At 46.1% G+C, this 11,141-nt stretch overlaps 1 protein-coding gene across 1 annotated transcript in view; it reads left to right on the plus strand.

The window, feature by feature from the left end:
- The window catches only part of LOC124009926 (carboxyl-terminal PDZ ligand of neuronal nitric oxide synthase protein-like), a 31,616-nt gene extending 21,150 nt beyond the window's left edge, over positions 1 to 10,466 (plus strand). The window contains exons 9-10 of the mRNA XM_046322179.1: positions 1,332 to 1,500; positions 9,459 to 10,466. Coding sequence (XP_046178135.1) covers positions 1,332 to 1,500; positions 9,459 to 9,976 — 687 coding nt within the window. The 3' untranslated portion in view covers positions 9,977 to 10,466. The remainder of the gene's footprint in view (positions 1 to 1,331; positions 1,501 to 9,458) is intronic.
- Positions 10,467 to 11,141: the final 675 nt, after the last annotated feature.

Here is an 11,141-nt window from a genome sequence, read left to right on the forward strand (position 1 = left end):
GTCAATACGGAACATTTCAAGAACTTTGAAAGTTTCTTCAAATGCAGTTGCAAAAACCATCAAGCGCTATGATGAAACTGGCTCTCATGAGGACCGCCACAGGAATGGAAGACCCAGAGTTACCTCTGCTGCAAAGGACAAGTCCATTAGAGTTACCAGCTCAGACATTGCAGCCCAAATAAATGCTTCAGAGTTGAAGTAACAGACACATCTCAACATCAACTGTTCAGAGGAGAGTGTGAATAAGGCATTCATGGTCGAATTGCTGCAAAGAAACCACTACTAAAGGACACCAATAAGAAGAGACTTGTTTAGGAGTCAGAAACACGAGTGATTGCCGGGGCGGCAGCGTAGCCTAGTGGTTAGAGCGTTGGACTAGTAACCGGAAGGTTGCGAGTTCAAATCCCCGAGCTGACAGGGTACAAATCTGTCGTTCTGCCCCTGAACAGGCAGTTAACCCACTGTTCCCAGGCCGTCATTGAAAATAAGAATATGTTCTTAACTGACTTGCCTGGTTAAATAAAGGTAAAAATACTAAATAAATAAATATAAAAAAATATATAAAAAATTGAAGAGTCCAAATTGGAGATTTTTGATTCCAACCACCGTCTCTTTGTGAGACAAGCAATATCTCTGCATGAGTCTTTCCCACCGTAAAGCATGGAGGAGAAGGTTTTATGGTGTCGGGGTGCTTTGCTGGTGACACTGTCTGTGATTTATTTTTACACCACTTATTACACTTAACCAGCATGACTACCACAGCATTCTGCAGTGATACGCCATCCCATCTGGTTTGGGCTTAGTGGGACTAGTATTTGTTTTTCAACAAGACAATGACCCAACACACCTCCAGGCTGTGTAAGGGCTATTTGACCAAGGAGAGTGATGAAGTGCTGCATCATATGACCTGGCCTCCACAATCCCCCGACCTCAACCAAATTGAGATGGTTTGGGATGAGTCGGACCGCAGAGTGAAGGAAATGCAGCCACGTACTCAGCATATGTCGGAACTCCTTCAAGACTGTTGGAAAAGCATTCCAGGTGAAGCTGGTTGAGAGATTGCCAAGAGTGTGCAAAGCTGTCATCAAGGCAAAGGGTGGCTATTTGAAGAATCTCAAACACAAAATGTATTTTGATTTAACACATTTTTTGTTACTACATGATTCCATATGTGTTATTTCATAGGTTTTATGTCTTCGTGGTTATTCTACAATGTAGAAAATAGTAAAAATAAAGAGAAACCCTTGAATGAGTAGGTGTTCTAAAACTTTTGACCGGTAGTGTATATGTGTGTGTGCACTCTAACCTCTCTTCTACATATGCCTACCTAGGTGCGCTTGCTCCAGGACCAGCTGTCAGTGGAGGTGTGTGCCAGGACAGACGCCCAGGCCCGGGTTCAGAGACTCCTACTGCAGAACACTGATCTACTGCAGCACATCTCGCTACTGGTCAATCAGATCCAGGAGCTGGAGCTCAAATCTGTTGCAGGACTCAGCTCCAGTGAGTGGTGGTTCTTCTTCCCATTTGTATTATTTATTAAGGATCCCCATTAGTTCCTGCCTTAATGTTGCCGGACACTATTCCTGGGGTCCAGCAACATTAAGACAGTTATGTACAATCAAAAATATTACATGACATTACATCTCATAAAACTTTTCACAATACATTGTGTGTGACCTCAGGCCACTACTCTACTACCACATATCTACAATACAAAATCCATGTGTACTTGTATGTAGAGTGTGTGTTATAATGTGTGTGTCTCTTCACAGTCCCCGCTTTTCCATGAAGTGTGTTTTTATCTGTTTTTAAAAATCTGATTCTACTGCTTACATGGCTCTATGTAGTAATGTGCGCCTCCCATAATCTGTTCTGGACTTTGAGATTGTGATTGTGGTGGTATGTCTTGTGGGTTATGCATGGGTGTCCAAGTTGTTTGCTAGTAGTTTAACCAGACAACGTTACTCCAGGGATACTCATAGCAATTTAGTCACCTCAACATGCTCATTTTCCACATTATTCATTACCAGATTTAGTTGAGGTTTAGGGTTTAGTAAATTATTTGTCCCAAATACAATGGTTTTAGTTTTTGAAATATTTGGGAGTAACTTATTTCTTGCAACCCATTCTGAAACTGACTGCAGCTCTTTATTATGTTAGGGTACTAGACAGCTGCCCTGGGGAATTCCTGATTCTACCTGGATTATGTTGGAGAGGCTTCCATTAAATAACACCCTTGGTGCTCTGTTAGACAGACACAATATAGCAGGAATGTGTAAAGCCATAACACATACGTTTTTCCAGCAACAGACTATGATCGATAATGTCAAAAGCCGCACTGAGGTCTAACCAAACAACTCCCACAGTTGTTTTATCATCAATTTCTCTCAGCCAATCATCAGTCATTTGTCATTAGTGTCTTCCGTACATGTTGAATCTCCTTCCCTATAAGCGTGCTGAAAGACTGTCAATTTGTTTACTGTAAAAAAGCATTATCTGGACAAGCACCATTTTTTTCCAAAAGTTTACGAAGGAAGAGAGAAGGCTAATTGGTTGGCTATTTGAGCCAGTAAAGGGGGCTTTACTGTTATTTGGTAGCGGAATTACTTTTCCTTCCCACCAGGCCTGAGGGCACACTTTCAAATAGGAGTGGCATCTCTTACTTTTTCTTCATCCCTTTGCTCTTTGATTGTCTGCCTTTCTTTATTCCTCCTTCTCTCTTCATCCCTTGTTCTCTTCATCTCTCTCCCTCCTTTTCCATTTATATTTCTAGTGGTAGCCTAGTGGTTAGAGCATTGGACTAGTAACTGAAAGGGTGCAAGTTCAAATCCCCAAGCTGACAAGGTACAAAATCTGTCGTTCTGCCCCTGAACAGGCAGTTAACCCACTGTTCCTAGGCTGTCATTGAAAATAAGAATTTGTTCTTAACTGACTTGCCTTGTAAAATATATTTTAAAAATCTCTCTTTCTTCATCCATCTCTCATCATCCCTCCCTCTCTTATCTCTTCATCCCTTTTTCTCCACTCACCCTCTTCATCCTTGTTTCTCTTCTCCTCTCTCACCCTCTCTTCATGCCTCCCTTCTCTTTCTTTGGTTCTCTTGCTCTTCCTTTCACACAGGTGATTCTGTACTGTTATGTCAACTCAGCAAAAAGAGAAACGTCCCTGTTTCAAGACCCTGTCTTTCACAGATTATTCGTAAAGATTCAAATAACTCCACAGATCTTCATTGTAAAGGGTTTAAACACGGTTTCCCATGCTTGTTCAATGAACCATAAACAATTAATTAACATGCACCTGTGGAACGGTCATTAACTTCTTGGTGACAGGGGGCAGTATTTTCACGTCCAGATGAAATGCATGCCCAAATTCAACTGCCTGCTACCCATCCCCAGAAGATAAGATATGCATATCATTAGTAGATGTGGATTCGAAACACTCTGAAGTTTCTAAATCTGTTTGAATAATGTCTGTGAGTATAACAGAACTTATGTAGCAGGCGAAACCCAGAGGAAAAACCATTCAGATTTATTTTAATTTTTTAGAGGTCACTCTTTTTCAATGTGTTTTCATTGGGAATTCAGATTTCTAAGGGACCTTCTTGCAGTTCGTACCACTTCCAATGGATGTCACCAGTCTTTTAGAAATTAGTTGAGGTTTTGCCTTTGTGTAATGAAGAAGTAGCCGTGTTCAAAACAAGGGTCTCTTCAAGTGTAATGTTTGTTAGAGGCGCGTGACCAGAAAGGTAGCATCAGTTTGTTTTCTTCCTGTATTGAACACAGATCATCCCATCTTCAATTTTATCGATGTCACGCCTTGGTCATTGTATTTTGTGTTTTCGTTATATGTTTGGTCAGGCCAGGGTGTGACATAGGTTTATGTTGTTGTATTTCGTATTGGGGTTTTTGTATTATTGGGATTGCGGCTGATTAGGGGTGTTGTATAGGCTTGGCTGCCTGAGGCGGTTCTCAATCAGAGTCAGGTGATTCTCGTTGTCTCTGATTGGGAATCGTATTTAGGTAGCCTGAGTTTCGCTTTGTATTTCGTGGGTGATTGTTCCTGTCTCTGTGTAGTTTCACCAGATAGGCTGTAATTAGGTTTCACGTTCCGTTTGTTGTTTTGTATTTTGTAATAGTTATTTCATGTGTCACTTTCTTCATGAAAGTCATGAGTAACCACTACGCTGCATTTCGGTCCGACTCTCTTTCGACAAATGAAGAACGCCGTTACAATCGATTATTTACTTTAATAAATACCTAAAGTTGTATTACAAAAGTAGTTCGAAATGTTTTGGCAAAGTTTATAGGTACATTTCGAGAAATTTTGTAGTCACGCTGCTCAAGTTGGAACCGGAGTTTTTCTGGATCAAACTCGCCAAATAAATTGACATTTTGGATATACACTGCTCAAAAAAATAAAGGGAACACAAAAATAACACATCCTAGATCTGAATGAATGAAATATTCTTAAATACTTTTTTCTTTACATAGTTGAATGTGCTGATAACAAAATCACACATTTGATTTCCATTGATAATTTTTATCAACCCACGGAGGTCTGGATTTGGAGTCACACTCAAAATTAAAGTGGAACACCACACTACAGGCTGATCCAACTTTGATGTAATGTCCTTAAAACAAGTCCAAATGAGGCTCAGTAGTTTGTGTGGCCTCCACGTGCCTGTATGACCTCCCTACAATGCCTGGGCATGCTCCTGATGAGGTGGTGGATGCTCTCCTGAGGGATCTCCTCCCAGACATGGAGGGCTGTGCGGCCCCCCAAAGAAATGCCACCCATTTTACATTTACATTTAAGTCATTTAGCAGACGCTCTTATCCAGAGCGACTTACAAATTGGTGCATTCACCTTATGACATCCAGTGGGACAGTCACTTAACAATAGTGCATCTAAAACTTAGGGGGGGTGGGGTGAGAGGGATTACTTAACCTATCCTAGGTATTCCTTAAAGAGGTGGGGTTTCAGGTGTCTCCGGAAGGTGGTGATTGACTCCGCTGTCCTGGCGTCGTGAGGGAGTTTGTTCCACCATTGGGGGCCAGGGCAGCGAACAGTTTTGACTGGGCTGAGCGGGAGCTGTACTTCCTCAGTGGTAGGGAGGCGAGCAGGCCAGAGGTGGATGAACGCAGTGCCCTTGTTTGGGTGTAGGGCCTGATCAGAGCCTGGAGGTACTGAGGTGCCGTTCCCCTCACAGCTCCGTAGGCAAGCACCATGGTCTTGTAGCGGATGCGAGCTTCAACTGGAAGCCAGTGGAGAGAACGGAGGAGCGGGGTGACGTGAGAGAACTTGGGAAGGTTGAACACCAGACGGGCTGCGGCGTTCTGGATGAGTTGAAGGGGTTTAATGGCACAGGCAGGGAGCCCAGCCAACAGCGAGTTGCAGTAATCCAGACGGGAGATGACAAGTGCCTGGATTAGGACCTGCGCCGCTTCCTGTGTGAGGCAGGGTCGTACTCTGCGGATGTTGTAGAGCATGAACCTACAGGAACGGGCCACCGCCTTGATGTTAGTTGAGAACGACAGGGTGTTGTCCAGGATCACGCCAAGGTTCTTGGCGCTCTGGGAGGAGGACACAATGGAGTTGTCAACCGTGATGGCGAGATCATGGAACGGGCAGTCCTTCCCCGGGAGGAAGAGCAGCTCCGTCTTGCCGAGGTTCAGCTTGAGGTGGTGATCCGTCATCCACACTGATAAGTCTGCCAGACATGCAGAGATGCGATTCGCCACCTGGTCATCAGAAGGGGGAAAGGAGAAGATTAATTGTGTGTCGTCTGCATAGCAATGATAAGAGAGACCATGTGAGGTTATGACAGAGCCAAGTGACTTGGTGTATAGCGAGAATAGGAGAGGGCCAAGAACAGAGCCCTGGGGGACACCAGTGGTGAGAGCGCGTGGTGAGGAGACAGATTCTCGCCACGCCACCTGGTAGGAGCGACCTGTCAGGTAGGACGCAATCCAAGCGTGGGCCGCGCCGGAGATGCCCAACTCGGAGAGGGTGGAGAGGAGGATCTGATGGTTCACAGTATCGAAGGCAGCCGATAGATCTAGAAGGATGAGAGCAGAGGAGAGAGAGTTAGCTTTAGCAGTGCGGAGCGCCTCCGTGATACAGAGGAGAGCAGTCTCAGTTGAATGACTAGTCTTGAAACCTGACTGATTTGGATCAAGAAGGTCATTCAGAGAGAGATAGCGGGAGAGCTGGCCAAGGACGGCACGTTCAAGAGTTTTGGAGAGAAAAGAAAGAAGGGATACTGGTCTGTAATTGTTGACATCGGAGGGATCGAGTGTAGGTTTTTTCAGAAGGGGTGCAACTCTCGCTCTCTTGAAGACGGAAGGGACGTAGCCAACGGTCAGGGATGAGTTGATGAGCGAGGTGAGGTAAGGGAGAAGCTCTCCGGAAATGGTCTGGAGAAGAGAGGAGGGGATAGGGTCAAGCGGGCAGGTTGTTGGGCGGCCGGCCGTCACAAGACGCGAGATTTCATCTGGAGAGAGAGGGGAGAAAGAGGTCAGAGCACAGGGTAGGGCAGTGTGAGCAGAACCAGCGGTGTCGTTTGACTTAGCAAACGAGGATCGGATGTCGTCGACCTTCTTTTCAAAATGGTTGACGAAGTCATCTGCAGAGAGGAGGAGGGGGGAGGGGGCGGAGGATTCAGGAGGGAGGAGAAGGTGGCAAAGAGCTTCCTAGGGTTAGAGGCAGATGCTTGGAATTTAGCGTGGTAGAAAGTGGCTTTAGCAGCAGAGACAGAGGAGGAAAATGTAGAGAGGAGGGAGTGAAAGGATGCCAGGTCCGCAGGGAGGCGAGTTTTCCTCCATTTCCGCTGGCTGCCCGGAGCCCTGTTCTGTGAGCTCGCAATGAGTCATCGAGCCACGGAGCGGGAGGGAGGACCGAGCCGGCCTGGAGGATAGGGGACATAGAGAGTCAAGGGATGCAGAGAGGGAGGAGAGGAGGGTTGAGGAGGCAGAATCAGGAGATAGGTGGGAGAAGGTTTGAGCGGAGGGAAGAGATGATAGGATGGAAGAGGAGAGAGTAGCGGGGAGAGAGAGCGAAGGTTGGGACGGCGCGATACCATCCGAGTAGGGGCAGTGTGGGAGGTGTTGGATGAGAGCGAGAGGGAAAAGGATACAAGGCAGTGGTCGGAGACTTGGAGGGGAGTTGCAATGAGGTTAGTGGAAGAACAGCATCTAGTAAAGATGAGGTCGAGCGTATTGCCTGCCTTGTGAGTAGGGGGAAGGTGAGAGGGTGAGGTCAAAAGAGGAGAGGAGTGGAAAGAAGGAGGCAGAGAGGAAAGAGTCAAAGGTAGACGTGGGGAGGTTAAAGTCGCCCAGAACTGTGAGAGGTGAGCCGTCCTCAGGAAAGGAGCTTATCAAGGCATCAAGCTCATTGATGAACTCTCCGAGGGAACCTGGAGGGCGATAAATGATAAGGATGTTAAGCTTGAAAGGGCTAGTAACTGTGACAGCATGGAATTCAAAGGAGGCGATAGACAGATGGTTAAGGGGAGAAAGAGAAATGACCACTTGGGAGAGATGAGGATCCCGGTGCCACCACCCCGCTGACCAGACGCTCTCGGGGTGTGCGAGAACACGTGGGCGGACGAAGAGAGAGCAGTAGGAGTAGCAGTGTTGTCTGTGGTGATCCATGTTTCCGTCAGTGCCAAGAAGTCGAGGGACTGGAGGGAGGCATAGGCTGAGATGAACTCTGCCTTGTTGACCGCAGATTGGCAGTTCCAGAGGCTACCGGAGACCTGGAACTCCACGTGGGTCGTGCGCGCTGGGACCACCAGAGTAGGGTGGCCGCGGCCACGCGGTGAGGAGCGTTTGTATGGTCTGTGCAGAGAGGAGAGAACAGGGATAAACAGACACATAGTTGACAGGCTACAGAAGAGGCTACGCTAATGCAAAGGAGATTGGAATGACAAGTGGACTACACGTCTCGAATGTTCAGAAAGTGACCAAAACATCAGCCAGGAAGCATAGGAACTGAGAAGTGGTCTGTGGTCACCCCCTGCAGAACCACTCCTTTATTGGGAGTGTCTTGCTATTTGTATATAATTTCCACCTGTTGTCGATTCCATTTGCACAACAGCATGTGAAATGTAATGTCAATCAGTGTTGCTTCCTAAGTGGACAGTTTGATTTCACAGAAGTGTGATTGACTTGGAGTTACATTGTGTTGTTTAAGTGTTCCCGTTATTTTTTTGAGCAGTGTATATCGACTTAATTAATTGAACAAAAAGACCATTTTTGATGTTTATGGGACATATTGGAGTGCCAACAGAAGAAGCTCGTCGAATGTAAGGCATGATTTATATTAATATTTCTGCGTATTGTGTCGTGCCTGTAGGGTTGAAATATGTTTTCTCTCTTTTGTTTACGGAGGTGCTATCCTCAGATAACAGCATCGTTTGTTTCCGCCGAAAAGCATTTTTGAAATCTGACATGTTGGCTGGATTCACAACACGTGTAGCTTTAATTTGGTATCTTACATGTGTGATTTCATGAAAGTTTGATTTTTACAGTAATCTATTTGAATTTGGTGCTCTGCATTTTCCCTGGCTTTTGGCCAGGTGGGATGCTAGCGTCCCACACATAACCTCTCTGGGATAAGACACAAACAGCTTACAGACGTTAGGCAAATAAGGTCACAGTTATGAAAACTTAGGACACTAAAGAGGCCTTTCTACTGACTCTGAAAAACACCAAAAGAAAGATGTACAGTGTCCCTGCTCATCTGCGTGAACATGCCTTACGAATGCTGCAAGGAGGCATGAGGACTGCAGATGTGGCCAGGGAAATAAATTGCAATGTCTGTTCTGTGAGATGCCTAAGACAGCGCTACAGGGAGACAGGACGGAGAGCAGATCGTCCTCGCAGTGGTAAACCACGTCTAACAACACACATACTGGATGGTGTGATGTTCGGTACAGGATGGCAACAACTGCCCGAATTACACTAGGAACGCACAATCCATCTATCAGTGCTCAGACTGTCCGCAATAGGCTAAGAGGCTGGACTGAGGGCTTGTAGGCCTGTTGTAAGGCAGGTACTCACTAGACATCACCGGAAACAATGTCGCCTATGGGCACCAACCCACCGTCGCTGGACCAGACAGGACTGGCAAAAAGTGCTCTTCACTGACGAGTCGCGGTTTTGTCTCACCAGGGGTCATTTTATGTCTGTTGTTGAATCTTATGTTCATACATACATTTTCATGTTAAGATTGCTGAAAATAAACACAGTTGACAGTGAAGACGTTTCTTTTTCTGCTGAGTTTTTTAAATAATTAGCCACATTGACATCACAGCTCGTAAGCAACACTGTCATCTTGCCCTTTTTAATCTATCATCTCCTCTCTCAGTCCTGTCCTCAACTCACTTCCTCTCGCTATATTCCCTCCACTCATCTTCTTTCCTCCATTCCAACAAATTCTCTCTCTTCTCTCCACAGTGGGCTCCCAAGACAGTCTGCTGGAGATCACCTTCCGTGCCAAGCCCCCCTCCTTGCTATATGACATCACCACCACCCACACCTCCATGGGCCCCCTGCAGGGTCAGCCCCAGATAACCAATGGCCCCTGGGCTTCCATCCTACCAGGGGCCTCTCCTCCAGGGACCAGGGCCCCGGACAGCCACTCTCTGGGCCCGGGCGGAGTGAGGCTAGAGTGCTTCCGCTTCCCCCGCAGTGGGGGAGGGGACAACCACGAGAGCCAGAACCAGGAGGCTGAGAGTCCATGCTCGGGCTGCCCAGGCGGGGACTCCCCTCTGGGGGTTCTTGGATCCCTGGAGCTCCTCCGTTTCCGAGAGTCGGGGATAGGTTCGGAGTACGAGTCCAACGCGGATGAGAGCAGTGACAGGGACAGCTGGGGGCGGGGCGAGGGGGCGCGGCCTGAGGGCGTGGCACTTCTGTTCAACGTAATGAATGCGGAGAGCCCCGCGGACTGTCTGGGTGATGAGGTGGCCGTGTAGCCCTCCGCGGCTTCGACTTCACCCAAGAACGAAATCATATCACGCAGTCTACAGTTCTATGGTGTTAACTGTTCACCAGACTCCAAACTCTGCTCTGCAGTCCTTTTGTTTGATATTTGTTTGTTGCATTTTTTGTATTTGTTGGATATTTTGTTTATGTTTGGTCACGTTTGTCTGATGTTTATTTATATCTGTTGCAGTTAATTACATGTGTTTCTTGAATGTGTTTACATTTTTTCATACATTTTGTCTCAGCACTTGACTTGCTGCTGCTGTTCCTGCTCTCCTGGGCTTACTGCTGTGTAGCTGTAGTTTGTGTCACAGCTGTCTAAAATATGTGGTTCTGGTCTGTGTTATTGAAGCATTGTGTAGTAGTGAAACACACCCAGCATGGCCAGTCGTTGGCGCTGTTTGTTTGTTTTTTGACTAAAAGACTTTGAATGAGTTGAAAATGAGTAAACGTCTCATGTAAAAACTGCGAACTTCAAAAGCCCGCTGTACTAGTGCTGTATTACATGACTGGATCTCATTTGTGTCTGACAATTGATTCAAGACAGTTTACATTCAAGTTTTCCTCCACCGTGATGCTCCATGCAATAAGTCCTCTTTCCCAAGACTTTGGTACGATTCACTTTTGAGCCAACTCAATATCATACACCCAAAAAGTTGTTGTTGTTGTTTGTTTGGTGCAATTGAAGAAAGGAAAAAAATGAGTGGTCTTTTGTTGAATGACAACACACACTTCATTGAATAATCCCTACTCTTGACCAATGACTGATGAAGGGCGTAGACTTCGGCACCGAACATCAGCTTGCCTCAATTTCTTCTGTGTTCACAAAGAGCCGAACAAACCCTTGCCGAAGACCAAAACTTCACAAAATGGCGTCATAATATATGCATGAACTGTTCCGAACTGTTTCGGAAGGGAAGCGGACGCCTTAAGTGTACAATATATCTCACCACAGTTATTTACCGTCTCTCCCAATACAAGGCATGCTAGGGTTTAGATGGAACCAATAATATCTCACTAGTCTCTAATATCAAATTTAAATCACATGTATTTATATAGCCCTTCGTACATCAGCTGATATCTCAAAGTGCTGTACAGAAACCCAGCCTAAAACCCCAAACAGCAAGAAAAGCAGGTGTTGAAGCACTAATAGAG

Source organism: Oncorhynchus gorbuscha, linkage group LG22 (genome assembly GCF_021184085.1).
Source record: "Oncorhynchus gorbuscha isolate QuinsamMale2020 ecotype Even-year linkage group LG22, OgorEven_v1.0, whole genome shotgun sequence".
NCBI lineage: Eukaryota > Metazoa > Chordata > Actinopteri > Salmoniformes > Salmonidae > Oncorhynchus > Oncorhynchus gorbuscha.